Source organism: Grammomys surdaster, unplaced genomic scaffold (genome assembly GCF_004785775.1).
Source record: "Grammomys surdaster isolate TR1022 unplaced genomic scaffold, NIH_TR_1.0 125504, whole genome shotgun sequence".
In the NCBI taxonomy this organism is placed as follows: Eukaryota; Metazoa; Chordata; class Mammalia; order Rodentia; family Muridae; genus Grammomys; species Grammomys surdaster.
This window is the reverse complement of record NW_021620360.1, coordinates 354,218-377,577: the sequence shown is the minus strand read 5'-3', so window position 1 is coordinate 377,577 and position 23,360 is coordinate 354,218. Positions and strand designations below refer to the sequence as shown.

General features: G+C 51.5%; 1 protein-coding gene and 1 long non-coding RNA gene across 3 annotated transcripts; one reads left to right on the top strand and one right to left on the bottom strand.

Annotated features, from left to right (window-relative positions):
- Positions 1-2,054: 2,054 nt before the first annotated feature.
- Positions 2,055-16,081, top strand: LOC114638033. Its single transcript, XR_003713814.1, has 2 exons — positions 2,055-2,469; positions 11,382-16,081. It is a non-coding gene; the product is annotated as an uncharacterized LOC114638033 (long non-coding RNA).
- Brd2 (bromodomain containing 2) lies at positions 13,354-21,087 on the bottom strand. Of its 2 annotated transcripts, XM_028786368.1 has the most exons (13): positions 19,809-21,087; positions 18,242-18,545; positions 17,922-18,013; positions 17,526-17,663; positions 17,001-17,139; positions 16,700-16,914; positions 16,227-16,601; positions 15,679-15,807; positions 15,263-15,502; positions 14,899-15,161; positions 14,506-14,810; positions 14,169-14,291; positions 13,354-14,035 (listed from the first exon to the last, which is right to left on the bottom strand). In XM_028786368.1, the coding sequence occupies exons 4-13, from the start codon at positions 17,634-17,636 to the stop codon at positions 13,902-13,904; spliced, it is 2,034 nt and encodes a 677-aa protein (XP_028642201.1). In that variant the 5' UTR covers positions 17,637-17,663; positions 17,922-18,013; positions 18,242-18,545; positions 19,809-21,087; the 3' UTR covers positions 13,354-13,901. The 2 variants fall into 2 exon arrangements, with proteins under 2 accessions (XP_028642201.1, XP_028642200.1); XM_028786367.1 differs by lacking the exon at positions 17,922-18,013.
- Between the last annotated feature and the right edge of the window lie 2,273 nt (positions 21,088-23,360).

The window sequence follows — 23,360 nt, the reverse complement described above, 5'->3', positions numbered from 1 at the left end:
CATACACATCCCCTTCCAACAGCACACTCACTTTCAGCAGTTTTGCTCATGACTCTGATTGGCTCAGGGTTGCCCACACAAGGTGAACCGTGGAACCAACCGGAAGCTCTCCTTCCTTAGCCGACGCCCTGTTCTCCCTGGGGACTTAGATCACTTTCTTTTTGCTTGACTTTGGTTGTATCTGTTACTAACCAATCAAAATTCAGACACACATCACGTGTCGTCCCAGAACTTCATCTGCTCTTACTAATTAGTCTTAGCATCTTGTCAGGATGCACCTGTCTCCTCTGCCGGATCTCTCGTTTCTTGTTTCCTGTCACCTCTCTTCTACGGTCTGGTGCCTTATTTTATCGGGGCACATACTCCTTTGGCTTCAGAGAGATCGTGCAAAGGAGGCCAGCTTTATGCAATGTGGGTGGAGGAAGGTGGTCTCATTCCACTCTGACCTTTGAACGGTGTATTAATTAGTCAGGGTTCTCTACAGTCACAGAGCTTATAGGTAGTCTCTGTATAGTAAGGGTTTTTGTTATGATTACAGGCTTAGTCCAGCTCTCTAACAGTGATCAGCTGTGAACAGGAAGTCCAAGGATCCAGTAGTTGCTCAGTCCCACGAGGCTAGTAGATCCAACAGATGTGCTGGCAAGTAAATGCAAGCAGGCGAAGAAGTCTTGCTTCTTCCAGTGTCCTTATGTAGGTCTCCAGCAGAAGGTGTGGCTCGGATTAAAGGTGTGTACCACCACGCCTGGATCTGGGACCTTGAACTCAGAATTCTCCTTGCCTTAGTCTCCTGGGATTCATAGCCACACTGTGGCCTCAAGATCTCCATGTCAAGATCCAGGTCAGAAACTTGGATCTCCCAGCCTCAAGATCTGGATCACAGGTGAGCCTTCCAATTCTGGATTCCAGACGTATTCAAGTTGACAACCAGGAGTGGCCATTACAGACGGTACAAAGGACAAAGTTGGAAATAATTCTCACGAGGACATCTAAGGAACGTCTCTAATCACTCAGCTCAGCTGAAACTCCGTGAGTCTGGGTAGAACTTTCCCTTCCTCCTGTCTCTCATTCACACGTGTGCTCCCTTCCCCACGGGGTGAGGAGCCTCCTAAAACCATGACAACTTTGACCTTTGCTCTAGAAACTCCCGGGAAATAGCCACCGTGCCAGTCATAGATTTCACATGTATGTTTGACTTTGCATAAGTCATGCTGTGTGCCAGACTTCTTCTGCCCAGATCCTGCCTGCCAGTCCCCAAGTCCAGATTAGATGTCAATACTGTGACACCTTCTGCCTCCACCTCTGACTCTCACTGTGGAACGTGGCATGCTCTGGTGTGTCTGTCTTTCACACACTTGCACCTCTGTGACAATGAAAGTAATCTGTGCCTGCCATTCCCAACGCTTGACACAGTGTGCTTAATTCTGGTTAATTTGTTCCCACCTCAGCCGGATCCCACTGGCCTGCCCTGGTTTCACTGGTTTCAACTGGTCACTTTCTCAGTGGAACTAAGCCACACTAGGTGACACTCTTCCACCAAGCTCTGTCTTTGTTTCTGTTTTGAGACAAAGTCTCCCTAAGGTGCCCAGACTGGCTTTTTACTCATTGTAGCCCAGGCTGGCCCTAAACTTGAAATGCTGCTTCAGCCTCCAGTAATTGGGGTTTCAGGCCCAGGTTGGTGAGTGCTTTCCATATGCAGTGATATTACATCTTATTCATAAAGTCAAGAATTTGGAAACACCTTTAAATCTTTTGTTTTTTGTTTTTTTTTTTTGTTGAGACAGGGTTTCTCTGTGTAGCCCTGGCTGTCCTGGAACTCACTCTGTAGACCAGGCTAGCCTCAAACTCTCGAACTCAGAAATCCACCTGCCTCTCCCTCCCAAGTGCTGGGATTAAAGGCGTGCGCCACCACCGCCCGGCAGCATCTTTAAATCTTAAAGCTGGCTCGAACCACCCCGAGGTGCTTCAAGACCCTCATTGTTGAGACCTTTCTTTCTCGTGGTTATTTAAAGGGTCTGTGTGCACCTCAACGTTCACAAAGTAAATAAGGCCCCAGAGAACCCCCTCTTCTCCAGCCTCTGACCAAAGTGCTTATTCCAGCAGGCTGAAGCTTATTCCAAGCAGGGGTATGCTCTATCCAATCCTGCATGGTTCTTAGATGTTGCTGTGTAGAGCCTCTCTTACAAGCTACACCTGTCAATAAAAAAAAGCCTCTGGCCAATGAACTGAGGCAGGAAGTAGGAGGTGGAATACTGGCAGGAAGAGAAACAGATTTCTGAAAATAGTCAGAGGCTCAAGATTCGAGGAAAATGCTGAGGAAGGCCGGAACTGAAGGAGAAGAGGCTAGAATACAGGGGACATTCGCCCAGGAATGCTGAGGAGACGGACAGACAGAAACCAGCTGGTAGCCGAACTCAGGATTGGATAAAGAGGAGATTCGCCCTGGACTTGGAGGCCTGAAGCTGAGGAGAGGTAACTAACCATGTGGGAAACATAGAATGAAGTAAAAGAGATAATAAATTAGGAGCCAGTCAGGGAACAAGCCGAAACTTATGACCTAGGCATTTATTAATATAAATAATTAGTCTCAGAGTCGTCATCCCGGGAGCAGGGGCTGGGAGGAAAAACTTGCATTTATTTTTTACACAGCTGTTTCCTGGATACAAGGCAGGAGGAGCCTTTGATAAGAGGTGGCTCCTAGGTCCTACGAAGGTGCACCTGGCCTTGTCCCCCCTCTCCCCTGGGGGCTCCCTGGGTGCTGAGGGGGAGCAGGTTCTTAAGACCTATAAACCATAGTGCACTCTAGGCTAGGAGAATCGCCCTTCCTGACTTGTGTTCCAGGATTCTTACCCATATTTGGGACAGCTGGTGTAGTTAGTAGTAAGCAGGGAAAATTCGGGAAACTCAAAACCAGAAGAGGAAGGGTCTCTGAGGTGACATGAGTGTTGCTTGTATTAGAGGCCTAAATTCAAGGTCAGATCAAGGGCACGTGTTATTCTGCCTTATAGGCCCTCGGGCCCTTTCCTCAAAACCACCACCACCACTCTATCTAGGAGGAAAGTGCCATCCAAATGACTTAGCTTGCCAGGGGTCAGACAGACAGTGTGGCTTGTAAGCTCTGTGTGACGCCATGGGCTTTCCCCTGCAGTGTTGGCAAAGATCCAGGATGTTCACCTCTTCCTGAACATGACTTCTGCTGGCAGAGTCAGCAGGAGGGACAGGAAGAAATTGTCAGGACCAGGGTTTACTGAGGGGATCTGAACGCACTTCTCTCACCTGCCTCATCCGTGATGTCCCCTTGTCAGACTTGCCTTCTTTCTTTTTCTTTTCTTTTCCTTTTTTTTTTTTTTTTTTTTTTGGTTTTTCAAGACAGGGTTTCTCTTTATAGCCCTGGCTGTTCTGGAACTCACTCTGTAGACCAGGCTGGCCTCAAACTCAGAAAGCCACCTGCCTCTGCCTCCCAAGTGCTGGGATTAAAGGCGTGCGCCACCACCACCCGGCCCTTGTCAGACTTTCTTTTTAGAATATTGTCTAGATCCCACGGTAGCCACCAGGGCTGGCTCTGCCCCTCCGGTCCCTCACACTTAGGACTCTGCCTCCGACATTTTGGGATTTGGCTCCATCTTGTGGTTCAAGATCACCGTAGGTACGGACTGCCTCCCAGTAGACGTATTCCTGGTCTAGGAAACACCTCTTGGTATATCCGTTGCCTGAAAATGACCCGGCTACACCAGTCAGACCTAGTTTCCATACCCCCTCTCAGGCCTTTAGCATGTAGATCTGGGCCAGGTCCCCTCTTGCACACCGCCTGGAAACAGTCATCAGAGCTGCCGTCTGCTCAGGATGTCATACCCACGAGGTGGTGTCTCATAGCCCTCCCTCAACCCCAGCCTCAGGCTCTTACAGTCCCTTTGTCCCCGTTCCACCACGTCCCTTAGGCTTGGAGGGGGTAATATCAATGTCTCGCTTAGGGCTGAGCCATTAGCTGTCATTCATTCCGGAACTTTGACCAGTTCTGAGTGTGTCCCGGCCATTGCCTACCATGAAAAGTGTCTTCCCTAGCCACAGATGGGGCAGAGCCAGTCTGGCAACATAAATACAGTTAGAAAGCAGCTTGCTATGACCATTTAGCTGACATTAGCAAGAAGTCTCCACCAGGGGGCGTGCGCATGCTTATGTGTATCTCTAATTGTGAACTTGACACAGCGTGGAGTCAACCCACCAGGAAAGCCTCCATTGACAATTGCCTGGATCAGAGTTGCTGTGGGCCTGACTTGGAAGGGGGCGTGGCAGCCTCGGCTGTTGATTGATGGAGGATGGCCCAGCCCCCGGAGACAGGGCCATCCCAAGCCAGGTGGCCTCGCCTGTATTTGAGAGCTGCGAGCCAGCAGGCAGCCTCCGTGGTTTCGGTTGGCAGTTCCTGCTTGAGCTCCTGTCCTTAACATCCTTCCATGACGGACAGTGGCCTTTAGGTACAAGCTGAAACAAAGCCTCTCCTCCCCATGTGGCTTTTGATCAGTATCTTATCACAACAGAAAGAAAAGTAAGAGCAGGAACCGAGAGCGACATCAGTAGCCGCCCTGTCTTGAATGCTTCTCAGGGCTTCTTGGCCAGCAACACAGGGTGATAACCCGCACTTGGCAATGGGATTTTGGCTTAGAGATCTATGGTTTCTGAGGGTGGCATTTTTCATCTCTGCATGGTATATCCAAACCTCCAAAACTTAATTGTATCTTTTTGTTAGCTCATTAAGTGGTTGTATTATTATCATTATTATTAGTTTTGTTTTTTTTTAGGACAGGGTTTCTCTGTGTAGCCCTCCCTGTCCTGAAACTTGATTTGTAGATCAGGCTGGACTTGAACTCACAGAGATCTGTATGCCTGCCTCTGCCTCCCGAGTGCTAGGGTCACACCCCAGCCATAAAGTTTTCTCATTTCCCTCATCCTCACTGCCTTTGTCATTTTAACCTTTTTAGACCCATTACTCCCCGTTTTTCACATCACATGCAAAAGTTCTCCTATCCGTCTCCCCAGGAACCCGGTGCCCACAGAGGACAGAAGAACCTGTCAGATCCCCTGGGACTCGAGTGACAGGTGGTTGGGAATTACCATATGGGTACTGGGAACTGAATCCAAAGTTTATGGAAAAGAAGACATTGCTTTTAACTGCTGAGCCATCTCTCCAGACCCATAAATATTTATTTTAATTGTATGTGTATATAAATACAAGCCTTAGACAAGACCAGAGACATCAGACCCCTATGGAGCTAGTGTTACAGAGCCCGTGAGCTGCCCAGTGTGGGTGCTGGGAATTACACTGAGCCATTGCAAGAGCAGCAGACACTCTACTATGAAGCCATATACTATTTATGAGTTCCAGACAAACACTGGTTTGTTTTACTGAGACAGGGTCTCACTATGGATCTCTGGTTGGCCTTAACTCTCCATGTAGACCATTCTGAACTCTAATTCAGACTGATCCTCCTGCTTCTGCCTCCCATGTCTTGATATCAAAGGCTTGCACATCCATTTCCAGACCAAATGCAGGTCTTTAAAGTATAGTATATCTTTACATGTCTGTGATTTTCTGAATGTTGTTGGCATCTGTTGTAACGTTTCACTTTCGGGTATAAACTTAACTAAATAGGGACTTTCCTTTCTTCTGTTTAATTTGGCTAACGGTTTGTCAATTTTGTTTATCTTTTCAAGCAACCAACTCTTTGTTGCTTTTTGTTTCATTTTCATTCTGTTCATTTCTCTCCTGTTTATTTCCCTTCTACTACCTTTGGATTTAGCTCACTCTTGTTTTCTTGCTGTTTTGAGGTTGTTTGGGACCGCTCTGCTTCTGTAACAGAGGCAGAGTGGGAACCTTCCCGTCAGGATAGCCTCCATGGAGTTCCCTAGGTTTTGTGTTTTTATTTTTTTCCTATTTTAATTATTATTTTTTATTTTTTCAATGACCTCATCCAATATCTAAGGTTCTTTTTTCTGTGGGTTGTGTGTGTTTGTGTGTATGTGTGTGTGTATGTGTGTATGTGTATATGTGTGTGTATGTATGTGTGCGTATGTATGTATGTATGTATGTATGTGTGTGTATGTGTGTGTGTATGTGTGTATATGTGTGTGTATGTATGTGTGCGTGTGTATGTATATGTGTGTATGTGTATGTGTGTATGTGTATATGTGTGTGTATGTATGTGTGCATATGTATGTATGTATGTGTGTGTATGTGTGTGTGTATGTGTGTATATGTGTGTGTATGTATGTGTGCGTGTGTATGTATGTGTATGTGTGTATGTGTGTGTGTGTGTATGTGGTTGATTTCTAGCTTTGCTCCAGAATAGAATACAGATAGAAAAGAGGGAATAATTTACCTTTCTGTATGTGTGTAGACTTTCTACTTTAGAGCAAGTCCCACGGCCGGCTGAGAAGACTGAGTTTTGTGGTGTTTGGGTGGAGTGTTCTGTAGATGCCCTTCAACTCTTTTGCCTGTATGATCTGTCCCCTGTTGCCAGTGGGTTATTTATGTCACCCACTATTTCACTTTTTATTTGGTAGTATTTGTTTTAGGAAACCGAGAGTACTCCTGTGTTTCACATTTAGAATCGGAAGGCCAGCTGGATGGATGGTTCCTTGCATCCCTTCTGATGGGTTTAGTCTGAGCCTGTTAGGTCAGATATTAGAATAGGAATCCCTTCGCTTGGGATACCTATGCCCACCTTTCCTGCTTGATGCTGGAGTGTGTTCCTTGCATACAAAGGAGGAGCTCCTGTGCTCTGAGCCCCGCTGCTAGTCTGTGTCTTTTGATTGGTGAACAGGGACCACTAATATCCAGTTTTTTAAAGGTGTGTGCTAGTTGTCATTCTGCTGGGGTTTGTAGTATATGGTGTTTTCCCACATTTACTCCTTTAATTTTTTTTTTATTCATTACATATATTACATCCCAACCAAAGCTTCCCCTGCCTCCACTCTCCCACCAACCCCAGATCTATTACTCCTTCATACCAAACATGGCCTAACAAGTTACGATAAGACTAGGCACAAACTCTCCTATCAAGGCTGAACAAGGCAACTCAGTAGGAGAAAAAGAGTCCCCCAAAAGTCAGAGATGCCCTCACTACTGATATTACAGGTCCCACAAGAACACCAAGCATACAAGAATACCGCCCCACCATAACGTGTATGCAGAGGACCCAGCTCAGACCCACAGAGTCCATGAGTGTTTCTCCAGTCTCTTTGAGCCCCTGTGAGCCCTGATGAGTTGATTCTGTGGGTCGCATTCTCATCTTCCTAATCTGCCCCGTAGCCTCTTAGATACCCTTCTTTCCTGCCTACAGTACTCTTAACATCCCCTGAAGCGCTGTTTGTGTGGTCATAAAGTCCTTTAGTCTGCTTTTGACAGGGGAAGTTTCATTCCTCCCCCAGGTAAGATTTTGTTTGGTGTAGTTGTCTAGGTTGACTGGCAGCTGTGGTCTCTCAGAACTTGAAACATTCTCCTGAGACGTTCTGGCTTTCAGTTTCCGTTGGAAAAGAAATCAGCGGCTAGCTGACAGTGTGTGATATGATCCTTCTCGCCTCCGGCTTTCAATATTTGTTCTTTGATGTATTTAGTGGTTTGGCCAGCACCGAATTTTCTTTTCTCCTTTATTTGGTTAGTTCTGCCATTCCCTTATATCCGGATGGGTTGGGGGGGGGGTCTTTTCCCTCTAGAGTTGGGAATTTTTCTTTTATATTTTATTGAAGATATTTTCTATGCTTTTGGTATGGAATTCTCCTCCTCTATGTCCACAGTTCGTGATCTGGTATTTTCATGGTGTCCCAAAGATCTCACTTGTCCTACTCAAGAGATTCTTAAAAATTATCATTTCCTTGGTGGAAAATCCCTGTCAAGTCTTCAAGAGCTGGTGATCTGTCCTCCATTCGACCCTTCCCGCTGAGCATTTGCTTTGCTGAAATGTCTGTTTCTTGTCACTTGGGTCTTTTTCTGTTGAATCGTTCTTATTTCCTGATTGATCAGTTGTTTATTTTCTCTTGGAATCCATTCACCAGTTCATTCCTGAGCTGTAAATTCCCTGAATGAATTTATAACCACTTTAAATTCTTTCTAAAATTTTATCTAAGTAGATTCATTAGGGACCATTACTGTGAATAGGTAATTTGGGGAGGGGCATACTGTGCTGACTTTAGCTATTTTTATCCTCTTGCCTTAACTTCTACTATTTATTAAATACACATATCAAATCCTTTTTCTGCAACTAGCTTGTTTCTTTGCCTCTTCTTCCTTTTCTTCTTCTTCCTCCTCTTCCTCTTCCTCTTCCTTTTTAGAAAGGATTTGGGTAGCTTTGGCTGTCCTGGAATTAGCTGGCCTTGAATCTACAGAGATCTGCCTGGCTCTGCCTCCCTAGTGGTAGGATGAAAGGTGTGCGCCACCACGGCCCAGCCTGACTCCTTTTCTATGTTTGAGATTTATATTGTGGATTCCAGTTAGAAAAATCATCAGGATTAACAAAAGACAATAACAGCAAAGGCAAAACTTTCCCGAAATGTTACTAGGACCTCATAACTCGGTCTAAAAGAGGAGTTTCCCCTCAATCCAGCTTGTCCTACCACTGAACTGAAACCAGCAGTGGGGTCTCCCCTTACCCATGCTTGTAGAACAACCTCATTCTGTTTGTGCCTTCCCATATCTGTTTGTTTGGTTGGTTTTTTTTTTTTTTCGAGACAGGGTTTTTCTGTGTACCCCTGGCTGTCCTGGAACTCACTCTGTACACCAGGCTGGCCTCGAACTCAGAAATCCGCCTGCCTCTGCCTCCCAAGTGCTGGGATTAAAGGCGTGCACCACCACCGCCTGGCCGCCTTCCCATGTCTTGTCTTAACAGTCCTTGAGCTAAATTCATTTAACTGGGCTATGTGAAACATTCTGGCGGTACACAACAATCTTTAGCAGATTCTATATTTAAAAGGGACGGAGGGCCAGCAAGATGGCGCAAGCAGGTAAAGACTCCAGCTGCCAAGTCTGGTATCCTTATCTCTAGGACCCACATGTGGAGAAACAGATTCCTGCAAGTTGTCTTCAACCTCCGCAATCACGACACACACACACACACATACGTATGTGATCTTTGAAAAAGGTAGACGGACCGTGTATATCTCTAGCCGCTCTATCCCCCGCAGGCCCCGCCCCCACCCTGAATCCCCCGGGGCGTCATCTGAAGTGTTTGCTTATATCACCAGGACATCGCCAGAAAGCTCTGACACAGAGTATAACTTTGAAATCAGTCTCATCCTGGCTCGTACACTGAAGTTAACTGTAGAAAATGACCATCACATGCCTGGCAGGCAGATCTGTAATCCCAGCTGCTTGGGAAGGCAGAAGCAGTGTCGGAATCACAGGAAGTTCAAAGCCAGCCTGGGAACTTCGGCGAGACCCTGCTTCTGAACAAACTGGGGCTGAAGGTTTGTGGTAGCTCCTTTCTAGAATATGCAAGGCTATAGCTCCGTTAACGCCCAGTAGTACCCTTCCTTGCGCTTCCTCTCAGCCTCCTGGACAACACTACACCGCCCTTTGTTTAGACTGCAGTGCACTGTAGTGTTCAGGACAGGTGCCCTTTGTACTTCCCTGAGTTTTCTCTCGGACACTCAGCTGGAGACACTGAGGAAATCACAGTTGGCTTCTGCTGTGCTGAGAGAGGACATGCTGAGTTAGCCCAAGAGGCAGGCGATAGTATCAGCAAGAGATTTGTGACTAAGGTCACTCGGTGGAAACAGGTCCTGAGCAAAATAAGTACAGAGTACGGCAGAAGCTTAGAGAGGTCTCAGGACTGGGTCATGGATCAGACATCGGGCACTTTCGGGATAGGCAAGAAGAGGTAGTCACAGGTACAACCAGAAGCTGGAACCACGGACGCTGGGCAGCAGTACACCTTCTCAAATCAGGAATGTAGGACTGAGTGGCACACAAGCGGTTTTCACTTGCACTTGGCACACACGTGTGATTCTCCACTTGCACTTGTGAGGTAAGAGCAGAATGACTCAGGGGTCTGAGGCCATCCTAAGTTACAGGTCTCCCAAAGAACCCCAGCCCACCACAGCAGGACTTGTACTGTGGGTACCATAGACTAACCGTCATTCACCTACCGCCGGTAAAGGTGTAGCACTGCTGTTTCAGCTCTCATTCCGAGTGGCTGTATCTTAACTGAAAGCAAATAAGCAAACTCTAAAACCTTGAAAACACACAGATTTTTTTTTTTTTCAAACAAGAGGAATGAGGCTATCTTCTGTTCAGTAACAATGGCAGATGAGAAACAAGAACTACACTGCCCAAGGAAACGACCATGCTTGCAGGAGGAATCCTCTCACATGATTCACCTCTTCAGGAAAGGCCAGTCAGTCAGGACTGACACTGCAGGAAAGAAAGTATTCCATAAATGAACAGTGCTTCTTCACGTTGAGTCTAGCCGTCGATTCTGAGGTGTGACAGCTGCAGCTAACAGCATTTCATTCTAGCTCACGAGACAGGAAAATCAGGACAAACTCGGGGCCAGCCTTGTGTACATAGTAGAGACCCTGTTATAAAGAACAGGGCTTAGTGACTCCCCTCCCTCCCTCCCAAGGCATCACGCTGTTCGAGGCTAAATAAATCTTTTTTTTTTTTTTCCTCCCAATCTCAAGTCAAATGCTAGTTTATCTGACAGGATTAGACTTTTTCACTTTGCATATAAGAATACTTCTGTATTTACATGACAAAGCACTTAAGAGTCTGTAATCTGGTGTCTTAACAAGGAAAGATGAGGAGTTATCTTGACCATGTTGAAGTTACAGACCCCAGAAAGGGAAGATCTAAAAGGCAAGCAGAAATGAGAAGAGGGGATGGGCTAGCTGGACAACTTAGACCGGCAAGGCCCAGCCAGACAGGGGAACAAGGGAGAAAACAAGGCTGTAGCTCACACAGGATGAATACCGATGACTTCTAACAACTGACTGTAGAGGTGCTCGTGTGTGTGTGTGTGTGTGTGTGTGTGTGTGTGTGTGTGTGTAAGTGTAAGCACGTGGAAATGCTGATTACATAGGTGACTTGGTTAGGGACGCACCTCAACTATACCTGGTCTAGCCATGTGAGTACCAGGGATGGGGTTACAAGGTATCAAGGGGGCTTGTTTAGAAAGCAGGTCGTTTTGGACACATTGTTAGCAGCCCTGCGAACACTACTATCAGGCAGTTGGACTGTAAGGTCTGTAGACAGACTGGATAGTTGCTCAGAGATCTCATGAGAGTTATGCAAGGTGTTACAGGGACATCTCACCAAAGCTGGGGCTGAGCTCTCTCCAGCAAGGGCTCAGGTAGCAAGAGACAAGACTTAAGGCCTTATCTATGATCCTCCACAGCACAAGAGTAAAGGCTCATGGGAAAATATGGGATGAGACCCCAAGGACAAAATGAAGATTCAAGTGGAAGTCACAGGCATGACCAACAGATGGCACCAAAAAAATCCCAGTCTCAGATAAGTACCTCAGTGTGTGCCCCTCAGTCAGACCAGCTTTCTACTGCTGGCAAAGCTGTTTTATCTACATACTCCCTGCTCTAATGTAGTGAAATTAGCCTCAGCCTGCTGGTTCGACCTCAGGAGCTACAACTACACACTTACCGGTCTCCTAGCTCACTTTCAGTGCATAGGCAGTAAGCCCTGGTAAGCCCAATGCAGAGATTCTAGAGTCAGGCTGCCTTGTAAAATCCTACCTCCACTGAGTGTGTTGACTTGGGGCAAGCTGCTTTAGCTAGCTCTTGGGACTCACCCTCCATCTATTAAGAGAGGTTATTACAATACATACCTCGTCTAAGGTTGCCATAACGACCAATTTGTTCTTGGCACTGTGCTTGGCACACACTAATTATTCCTTGTGAATTATCAGAACTATCAGGAGAAAAATATAAACCTGGCTGAGATGCTTGCTTTACAGAGCTGCCACTCTGGCAATGTGGGCGAGCACTCGTCTTCCACTTTTCCCTGGCTTTAGCTTGACTTGAAGCTTCTACCATCTTTAGTCCCCCCTTTTCTGATCACAGAAACCTGTCTTACTCCAGTCACATCTTGTGTCTGAAGTTGCAGTGTCCTGTGTACACAGAGAACACCAGGCTAGCAGTGATAGAGGTATTGACTGGGGCCTTGCAAAGTGTGAGACTCAAGACTCCTTCCACCGACACCCTGGCAACCCTCATAGCCACTCATCCTTCAGGCCAACCTGCTCTTTGGTCACCCTGCACCAGCAGTTCCAACCAGCTCTGGCACTTGTCCTAGGCATTTTTCAACCTAGACCATGAGGGCTTCCCAGTGCCAGGCCAATCCCAGAAAGACAGTGGCTGTGGAAAGGCAGAACTCCAAACCAGCACAGGAAATTCCCAGCATTCCATTATCAACCCCAGGCTGCTTATCTATCAAACTGCTTTAGAAACCAAGATGAAATCGTGACACTTATAAAATGCTTGAGAGACAGAAGAACCTTTGACCAGTTGGGGAAGGAGTAAGTCATTCAGGAGATAAACTGACCAGAAATTCCTGAGAGTACAGCATAGGTTTGGAGATCTTTCTCAGTTTTGCAATCCATGAAGGATGACCCAGGCTTTCTCCTAAACTGGGGGTTGTTCTTAAGGTGTCCTAAGTTATGCTAGGTGCCAACCTAGCTATCAAGTCTATGAGCAGAGCAGGTAAGTTATCTAGGCTGTTTCGAATCCCTTTTGTAAACTCACTCCTACTTGTAAAGACTTCTGAATTTAGGTCTAGAACTCACTGGCTTATTAGTTGGCGCTCCTTCTGGCACAGGTAACCACCTTCACCCTGATCTGAAAGCTATCACCCAGGATGGCTACAAGAGTCCTTGTATACTTGATGCTTTTGGGCACAGACTTTGCTACTGGTAACTCACTTGTGACAGTTCGTTCTGTCTCCTTGGGTATATACTAAGCTCCCCATTTTACTGTCCTAAAGCCTCACTTCTAGGAGCCATACATCAATCACACACCTCGTGAAGATTGTGGACTTGGAATGAAACATAAGACACACACTGCCTTATAACCTCACTGAAGCTTGACCTAAGCTATCCCCTCACCTTTAGTAGCATAGCAAACACTTAAGACAACCTACACAAGAGATGTACGTGCTCAGTAGCAGTCCTTTGTCCAGCATGTTCAAGACTCTGGGCTCAATTCTTAGCACTCTAAAAATAGACCTAGGGGACAACTGGGGGATATGGCTAATGGTGATGCCTAGAGCTGCATCAATTCCCACCCACGCCAATCTTATTTCTTTTGAACCACTTTGAATACAGAAACAAATCTCACTAAGAAAAACTAACTCAAAACTTCAATAATATTTTTTTTTATTTACAAGTTAGAATCAAGAAAGAAAAGACAGTCCAGGAGCCAACTGGAGAGGTGACTAAAATCCCCAGGCCCCAAATGGAGTGGAAGTAAAAGGGAAGAGTAGAAAAAAAAGTCAATGTAAAAAACAAAAGAGCTCCCTCTTCTTCCCTCCCCATGGAGGCTGGAGGGAGGACCTCGGCGCTACACACCCCCAGCCTTACCACCTAGCTTAAATAAATTAAAACCTCAAAACAGGGCCCTTAGAAGTGAACAGGACAGCTACAGCTCAGGGGGCTTTGTGCCAGGCCTATACCCACTCCCACCCATACCCTTGCCCCACCCCCATCATCCTCAACAGGGACACCACACCCAACAGGGCTAGGAAATCAATCCCTGCATGTCCATGTCCCTGCATTCCTCCCCACTGCAGAGCCAGCTCTCCTATGGAGGGGTCAGATGAAGAAGCATCACAGCAAGGGAAAAAGTGGGGAAGGGTGGTACAGGGGTCCGGTCCTGCGGAGCCTTCCTGCCCCATCTGGCCTGGCCCCTTAACCCGAGTCTGAATCGCTGGTGTCTGAAGAAGATGAAGACGACGAGGAGGAGCTGGAATCTGAGCTGGAACTAGAAGCACTGAGACGGGACACGGCCACTTGCTGTGCAGATGACTCTGTCTTCTCACTCGCTGTAGAGCAAGTAGAGCAATGTTAAAAGGTAGAAGATGTGACATTTTATCAGAACATTTTTGCCTAGTTAGTAGCCAAAAGGGCTAGTATTCAATTTAAAGGTGAGGAAGGGTGAATATAAGTCTGAAATACCTTTCTTGGGGGGCTTTTTGGTGGAGTTGAGCTGTCCGCTGACATCCTGCAACCGCTTCTCCAGCTCCCGCTTCTTCTCCAAAGCCAGTTCCTCCTTTGTTTTTCCCACAGGTTTTCTAATAGCTGGAGGGAAAAAGTCAGGACTCACTCGATTGCCCCAAGTCTTCCCAGAGTTGCCAACTTCCATTCCTTAATGAAGCAGCCCCATTCATGCTGGATGCTGACTGCCACAAACACACATGGCAAGCACACACCAAGATCCCTATATTCTTGCTGTCTGTCCTCAGAACTACTACTGTGGAGAGACGTTAACTGATGGATATCATCTGATACTCACTGTAGGGCTTTCGGGGTTTCTTTCGAAGGCAGGATAAAACGTATCGCTCAAGCTCTCTAAGTGTGGATGGCTTGAGTGTTTCAAAATCAATCTCAATTTCTTCCGGATTTGAATCGCGTAGAGAGGGCTCCCTGGCTTGGATGATATGTACGACTCGACCCAGCTTTTCCCCAGGTAATTTATTAATATCCAGGCTTAACTGTCTCTTCTCATCATAACTCATGGGCCTGCTTTCTTCTTCCTCCTCTGAATCATAGCCAGTGGGAAGGACAGGTGGAACTGTCTTCTGAGCCTTTTTAGGCAGCCTATGGACAATAGGAAATTATCAGTAACGAGTTTACACCATGCAGAACTGGCTTATACAATACCCTTAAGACAATCTTAAATGCTTACTTGTTGCTACTTCCTCCGGAAGTCCCAAAACCAGGATGGCTGAGTGAAGTAGCATTGCTACCCCCACCACCTGCTTTCTTAGATTTCTTGGGCGGGAGCGGGCGAGGTGCCCTAGGCCCTTTATCATCTTCATCGATCCCAATTCGGCCACGATGTTTCTCTGCCTTCCGTTTCTTCTTCTTTTCCTTTTTCTCTCTCTTCCGCTTGGGCTTAGATATTGGACCTTGGGACAGGGCAGCCAGTTGTTCATGAACCGCCCGAAGCTACACAGGAGAAAGGCTTAGTAATTAATTAAGACCAAGAAACAATTGGGATCAACATAGTCCAAGTTCTCACCCAATTAAAGGCCACAAAAATGATTTACCTGCTCCTGTAGCTCTGCCAGGCGATGAGCCCTTTCTTCCTCGGAGTCTGAGCTTTCACTCTCTTCCTCATCATCGTCATCTTCCTCCTCTTCCTCAGAGGAACTCTCACTGCTACTTTCCTCACTGGAGGACTCTGAAGAGGATTTGGCCAACCCAGGAGGCAAGGCAGTAGAGACTGGTAAAGGCCCTGGTTCCAGCGGCTCATCTGGCATCTTGGCATAGCGGAACTCAAACACATCCTAAAAAGACAGGCAGACTCAAAACTGTGTTTAATGAATGCCTAGCCACCCAGCACACTAGCTCCAACTTGATACAAAAATGGCAAAATCTTACAAGTCTTAATTGCACAGCAAAAATTAAACTCTTAAGCAGTTCCTGTGGAGTAAATTAAACTTCAACTTTCTTTCACACTCACCTGTAACTTTCGTGCCATAGCCACGACATCGTGGTCTGGAGGATTGTACTTATAGCAGTTGGAGAACATAAGCCGTACATCAGCAGCAAACTCCTGTGCATCCCGGTAGTCACGGTTCTCCATCTTCCGCTGCAGAAGGAGGCAGCATGAGAAGCTGCACAGGCAGTCTCATCTTTCCCTGCCAACCCGACTCAAGAGCAGCCCTCTCTTGAAACAAGTGGGGATGACCTTAAGGATCTGTGCCCTGGGGTTCAAGTTTGAAGTCCAAGGATTTGGGGTAGGTTTGAAGAAATATCTATGTCTAGAAGAAAACATTTCTAAGTAACCAAGGCCATCTCTCTCCCATCACATTTCCCTAACCCAACTCTTATCCTTACTATTAAAAAACCAGGGTTTCAAAGTACGTGATCTTGTACTGTACAACTTTATATAACACACAGAATGAAAAACTACCACGGTGCCCATAAGGAGAGATAGATATTTTGCTTTATTGGTCCCTAGGCTCCAACCACTGCCTGAGCATGCCATCTGCCCCATGCAGTGGGTACCTTGACAGTGCTGAGGTCCATGGGGTGCTTAATGATGTCATGGTAATCATGAAGGCCAAGAGCAGAAGCGTCCACTGGTTTATAGAAAGGCCAGGCATAGGCAGCATGCTTCTTAGAGAGCAACTCCTTCAAGATGCCATTGCAGTGCTTTAACTGTTCTGACAGCTTTCCTTTCTTAGAGCTCTGGTGTTGCTGTTGCGAGTCAGGCAAGTCTTTTCGTGGGGGTTTGATTGGGCGGCCACTCTCTCTGCGCATAGGAGGGAGCCGTGCTGCCTTTGGCTCAAGACTCCCAGGAGGACTAGCTGGGGAACCAGGAGCCAGGATGGCCGTAGGTGTAGGGGTGGTAGTATCTGCTTTCCGTTTAACGCCTTTTTTCTGTAGTAGAAAGATGGAGGGAATCAGTCATTCCAGGTCCATTTCTTTTAACATCTTTCCTCCTAGTCATCCCACACAATCAACCTACTGATGTATACCTTGGCAAGGGGCTGAGCTGCAGGAGCTGCTGATACAGCAAGGAGTGGGGGTCCAGCAGAGTGCAGGGACTTAAGAAGAGGAGAAGAGATGACTGACGGGTGGGGAATGTTGAGGACAGTGGTAGGTATTTCAGGTGGTGGTGTATACAGGGCTGTATGCGACACAGAAGAAACAGCAGGCACCTGATGGGCACTGGTAATGCTGCCCTGGAGTGCTACAAAACATAACAGAAACAAAAATTTTGTTCACTCCTATCTTCGGGTCACCTAAATAGCTTGTCTGTAGGTCACCACTTCCTACCTGCTAACTTGGCCCCCTTCTTATGGCTGTTTTTAGGGATGGTCACCACAAGCTCTTGCTCCTCTTGTGGCATTGATGCCACTTTCTGTAAGAAGATCTTTTCCAGTGTCTGTGCCATTAGGACAATATCATCGGTGGGCTGCAGAACACGCACAGAACAGGTCAATTGCTGGCATAAGCTACCATCTCTCCAGGATTCCCAGCCTCAGGGCACCCACCACACCCCTCACTAGTACCTAAGGTCATCACATCAAACTAACCCCCACCACCTGAAAATACAAGGGCAGAGCTGGTGAGTTGCAGAACCCGCTTTTCTCAGGTCTCTGGAGCTTTCTGAGAAACAGGGCCACCATCCCCAAATATGAAATGTGTTCTACTTAAATAACTGTTAATTATAGGAACACTGAAGCCACATCTAACAGCACCATTTGGAGGTCAGGCCTCCTTAGACCTTGACTAGATGGATAGCGTTGACAGAAGAAAGAAGCAGAGTACTGCCTATCAGCAGCTGCCAAGTAAACGTACCTTGTTATAAATGTAACAGTTGGTAAACATGGTATTAAAATCCTGCATACATTCTGAAGCAGCCCAGTAGTAATTGTTTTCAAGTCTCCTCTTGATAGTACCCATGTCCATAGGCTGTTTTATAATTTTGTGATAATCCTAAAGAAAGATATCCTAGGTCAGAGCCACAGGAAAATGTCTATTCTAGGGCAACTACCAACAGGAAAAACACACACACAACACCCCACACGCACACACCCTAGACATTAAGGAATATTGCCCACACTGCGGCCCCAATTAAACTATGGGCTAGGAAAATTAGACTTTAAATTCCCACTAGGAGGTAGGTCCCTGATACCTTTTCTCTAGCCACCCACCTCCCACCCACTCTGGAAACTTCCCATCCTGTGACATTACCTCTGGGGGTGGCTATCCATGGGCTGCATGAGGGAAAGGAAGAAGCTAAGAATTTTGGCCACCGTGGTCCTCTCCCAACCAGGGGTGGGAATCTGTAAAATGGAGCCAGGGCACAAAAGTTAAGGGACACATGGAGGCAAGATGAGAAATGCCAAGATAGAGATTAACAAGCACAAAGGACCAAGAATCCAGAACTCTGGTGGCTATTTGCTCTAAGAGAACGGGAGCTCCCTAGGGGCCGCAGCACCTATACTAAGTAGCCCACCCCCACTCACACATTCCAGCTCATTCCCATACCTGCCCCCAATCCAGCCTCTTACCGGCAGACCCAGCTTCACAGCGTCCACAGGCTGCCGGAATGGCCATGCAAACTGATGCTTCCACAGAGCCTTCATCACTACCTTGTGCAGGTACTGCAGTTGGTTCGTTACCCGTCCTGGCTTTTTGGGATTGGACACCTCAGGAGGAGGTGGGTTGGCAGGGGCCAGTTGTAAAGCTGGTACAGAAGCCATTGTGGGGCTCTCGAATCCCTCATACAACAGAGAAGGCTTTCGAATCCTTTTCCCTGGTGCTGCTGCCTCTGGGCCCAGCCCCAGTAACCCTGCATTCCCTTCCCCAGGGAGCCTGCAAAAAGGGGAAGCAGAATTAGATGTGGTAATAACACAAAAGATGAAGAAAATGTTGCTAACTTGCACTATGCAACCCTATAAAAGCTAGGTTTTGGCTGCCACAAGGTACAGTGAAGCGAATTGCAACCAACCAGGAGTCAACTAAACTCAACAATAGTTTGTGCTCATCTTTATCCAGCTTACACCCGAGTGTGATGAGCTTCTTGGCTAAAATAAATACAAAACCAATGTCACATGACACTCGAGCCTTATGGAGAGGAATCCGAAGCAAAAATGGGTGGAGCTAAATAGTGAAGCTTCATCCTCACTAGGGACTTAATGGTTGCCATGGTGGTTGAGACAGAGAAGCCAGTGAAAAGGAAAAGGGAGAATAAACCTCATAATGATCGACACACCTAAAAAAATTCATCGCGCCATCTTCTACAATCTCTAGGGGGTTCAAGACCACAGTAGGAACCAGATAAAAAACCAACCCCGTAACCCCAACCAAAACGCAAGGAAACAGTGACTGCCAGACCTCCAAAAAACTATCAACAAAACAAGTCTCCTTCAGAAGGCACAACAGAAAGCACCCTACAGTCAAGGTCAACGCCCGCAGCCCTAATTTAGACAGCATGGCCCCTACAAAATCAGGGTCCCCAGCGACCCCCACTGTAGCTCAGACCTCAGGCTGACAAGGGAGGCGCCATCGTGTGACCCGCGGGCCCCGTGGTCAGCGTGGACCAGGTGTTTGTTCCCTGCCGGCTCAGACTCCAGACCCAGGGCTCATTGTTTACATCTGCAGCGAGCGAGCCCGAGCCTCCATCTCCCTCCTCCCCGCTGAATGAGGCTCAACCTTCTGCAAACACACCCACCACAGGGCGAGCGGACCTTCAGCGCCGCCCGTGCCTACGGAGCACAAGCCCGGCCTCGGGCGTGACGGACCGACCCCTCCGCCCTGTGGGAATCCCCGGAGCAAGCCCTCACGCTGTCACCATGGCAAATCTACGGCACTGAGCGGCCGAGACCCCCCCAGCACGGTGACAAATCACCGCTGGAGCCGCGCACACCCCCCCCGCGGTCCGCCCGGCTCGCCCCGGCCGCCGCGGCGCCGACAAGCTGCTCAGACGCAGTACCTGGGCCGCCGCCACCGCTTCAAAACCGTCGCAGCCCCTCCGCGAGCCCGCGTCAACAGCTGCGGCGCGCCCCGCCCGCCCGCCCGCCCCTCCCGGAACGCCGCCCCCCGGCCCCCCTCCCACACGCGGCGGCGGAGACGTACTTGTGGGGAGTCACGTTCTGCAGCATCTTGACCTCGGGGAGCCGCCGCCGCCGCTCAGCCGCTGCGTGGGGTGCGGGTGGCCTGGGCTCCGCTCACCGCCGGGCCCGGCATGCCCCGGGACGCGGGCGGGAGGCCGCTGCCCTTGGCCCTCCAGGCGGCAGCCTCGCCGCGGGGCCGGCGCGCTCGCTCGACCGCGGCCTCCTGCGCCGGCCTCCGCACACTCGGGCAGCTTGGCGCGCTCCGCAGGCGCCGACGGCAGGAAGATGGCGGCGGCCTCCGCCGGCCGGCGAGCCACGGCAGCGCCTTCAGTCTGCAGAGCCGACAGTCCCCGAGCCGGACGCCGCCGTCAATCCGGCCCGCCGCCGGTCGGCGGGGGCGCCCTCTTCCCGCCGCGGCCGCCGGGGGGTCCCAGGCGCCGCGTCAGACCTCCGATGGGGGCGGATGAGCACCGAGAGGGGGTTTCAGAGAGCCGCCGCCTCCATCTTTGAAATCCTCTCGAGGGCGGAGTGGAGGGGTGGACAGACTCCGAGGACTGGGCGGGGCCCGAGACAGGGGCGCCTCGGGGGCGTCTATGGGGTCTGCACTGTCCGCCGGGAGCGGCCGCGGGCCGGGGCGAAGGCCATTTCCGGGCGGATGGACGTGGATTGTACGCGCGGCCCGCGGAGGCTGCAGACGCTGCTCGGAAGCCACGGTCGCCCGGCTCGTCCTAGAGGCTGCTCCACTCCAGCGCGAAATGGCGCCGCCGAGCCCCGCGCCAGCGCTTTATATATAGCCGGGGGGGCGGAGCTTCGCCGCTCATGCGCGCCACCCTGCTCGCGAGCTCCCCCGCCCCCTCCGCGCGTGCTCGCCCGCTCACGCGCCCGAGGAAGCCGAGGCCAGGAGGCAGGGCCGCCTCTTCGCGGGAGCCTCTCCTATTGGTCCGCTGGAGGGATGACGTCACAGACCCCCGGTTCCACGGCGTCGATCACCCGGCAGGAGAGTGCCGCATAGAGCCAAGGCCGAGAGGCGCCCCGCCATGTCTCCGAGCCAATCGGCTGCGCCGTGGTTCCGCGAGCCCGGGGAGAGACGGAGGCCGAACGGCGAGCGGGCGCCATCCCCCCGGGGCCTGCAGCGCGCCGTCCCCACCTCCAGGTCCGACGGAGCCCTCCCGGGCCTGCGGGCCCGCGGCAGGCCGGTCGCGGCTTTCCATTGGCGGCGCGCGCGGGGCGCGGGGCGGGCCGGGTCGCGCGGACGGGCGGGGCCGGCGAGGTCTGGGCCGCGAGGCCGCCGCAGCCGAGAACCTGAAACGAGGAAGACAGACGCCATCTTAGAAGCCGCGGCCTGCTCCGGGCAGAGACCTGAGCGCGCCCCGGTGTCCCCGACGCAGTCTAACGTGACGGGCTCCGTGACCCAACACATGACCCCGGGGCGAGTTCAGTCCCGAGGCTAGCCTGGCCTTCCCCGAACCTCAGTAACCAGATAACAAAGGGCACGCTCTGCTTTAAACCAACCCTGACCCCTAAGGACGCGAGGCCGCCCCGAGCGTCCACGTCCCGCCGCCCCCGGGGCGCACACCCCGACACCCGCACCCTCCGGCGCGCTTACCTGCCTCGCGAACGCAGCAGGCGCGCACAGGCCCCGGACACCCACCTCTGCAAACCCTGCCGGCGTCGGGGTGGGGAGAGCGGGCGCGGCGCGCGGCGCCCCGGCCCCGTGTCGCCCCGGCGTGGGCGAGCTGACGCCCCCCGCCCCCATCAGGCCGGAGTCCTCCCCACGGAGCGCCTCTTCCATCGGTCAGCGCCGGGGAGGAGGGCGAGCCGAGGAGGAGGCGGCGGCGCTGCTCTGCAGCCCTCCTCCCTCCCTCCTCCCCTCCCCCCGCAGCCGGACGCCTCCGAGGAGGGGCAGGAGCCATTTTGGGAGCCGTCTCGTCCCCTCCCCCTCCCCGCGGCTGTCTCGGGGCTCTGGAAACCAGACTCATGTCAGGGCCGACCAACCAGCCCGGTCTCAAGGTCAGACGGCTGGAGCCGCTCCGGGGCGCCCCGCGCACCCCCGCCGCGCACCCGTGTCCTGCTCCCCCAACGCCCCTGTTGGTAGCTGGGGAGACATGTGTGCACGTCGGGGGGTCAGGAGAGCTGGAGCTGGCGAGGGGCTGTGAGGCGACCTCGCCCGCCTCGAACCAACACCCCCGACCGGCCCGGGTCCTAGAACCGCGACCAGGCGACCCCCCCCCCACATCAGCCCTCGACCTCGAACCTAGGTCGCCGCACCTAACATGGCGGCCAGGCTCCCCGTCTCCCGGACCCCGCAAGCTTAGTGCGGACCCCGCAAAGGGGGTTTGGAGGGGGGAGAAGCGAGAGACCCCCGCGCTCCCCGCCGGGGGATCGAGGCCCGGGTCGCCCGAGTGCGCGCGCGGCCCCGCCCGGGTGGCTGCGGCGAGCGGGGCAATGACACAGCAACTCGAGCGGGACGAGGCGTCTCCTCCCCTCCCCCTGGCGGCCCGGCCTCCAAAGTGGAGCCTCTGCACCTGGGCCTCGGCGGGTCGGGACCCGGAGCTCCACGGGGTGTGGTGGGGGTGGGGACAGCACTCGGGAGCCTCAGAGAGAGAGAGAGGGAGGGACAGAGGGTGAGGGAGGGCGGCCAGACGCGGCCCCGTCTCCCCGCATTCCGGAAAATCACTGCGCCCGGCCGTTCCCAGCCCTCCCTGCCCCCACATGAGTCACAGGGGAGGCCGCCGCCGCCGCCGCTACTTAGTAATTTGGAAAAGTAACTCTCCCCTCCTTTCCGCTCCCTCCCCCGCAGCGCACAAGGAGGCAACTGTTCGAGGCCGGGGGAGGGGAGGAGGGCGGCGAGAGAGCGAGCCACCCCGAGAAACCCTAAACCAAGCGGGCTGCGACGCCCAAGCTCCCGACCCGGGCCACGCTCGCTCTCCACTCCCACCACCCACCCCGGGTCGGGATCGCGCTCGCAGGCGGCTCCCCCACCCCCAAAACCCCGGGCTCCCGGCCTGTGAACCCTCCTCCCCACCCCGGGGCAGCGAGAACCGGCCGAGACCCCCGCAAGGGGCCGCGCGCCCGGGAACAGCAGGCCCCGCGGGCCGCGTCCTCGTGAAAAGCGCACACACACACACGCACAGTCGAGTCGAGGCAGAGCCTCCATGCGCCATGTGACGACGGCGAGCCTGCCACCCCCTTGACACAAAGGCAGCTCAGGGACGCGCCCGCCGGGTCCCCCGGGGAGGCTGGGAGCCGGCTCCCGGGAACCACACTCCAGTTCACAACCGGGGCCGCCGACCCCAAAGCTCCCGCGCGCCCCACGCCCGACGCCCGCACTCGGCCCACCGGGCCGCCCCTTCCCTCGCCCGCCATAGAGATCGCATCTCACCTGGCTCCGGCGTCCCGGACCCCCAGGGGACGGATGCGAGGGGGGCGCACGCCACCCTCGCCCCTTTGCCCTCCAATGGGTACGTAGGCACGAGGTTGGCCATTCCCCTCCCCCCCGTGGCCCTCTCGGTCTGGCCCCGGTCCACACGCCCATTGGCTGTCAGGTGTTTGAAAGACAAGTCTTTCCCCCCCC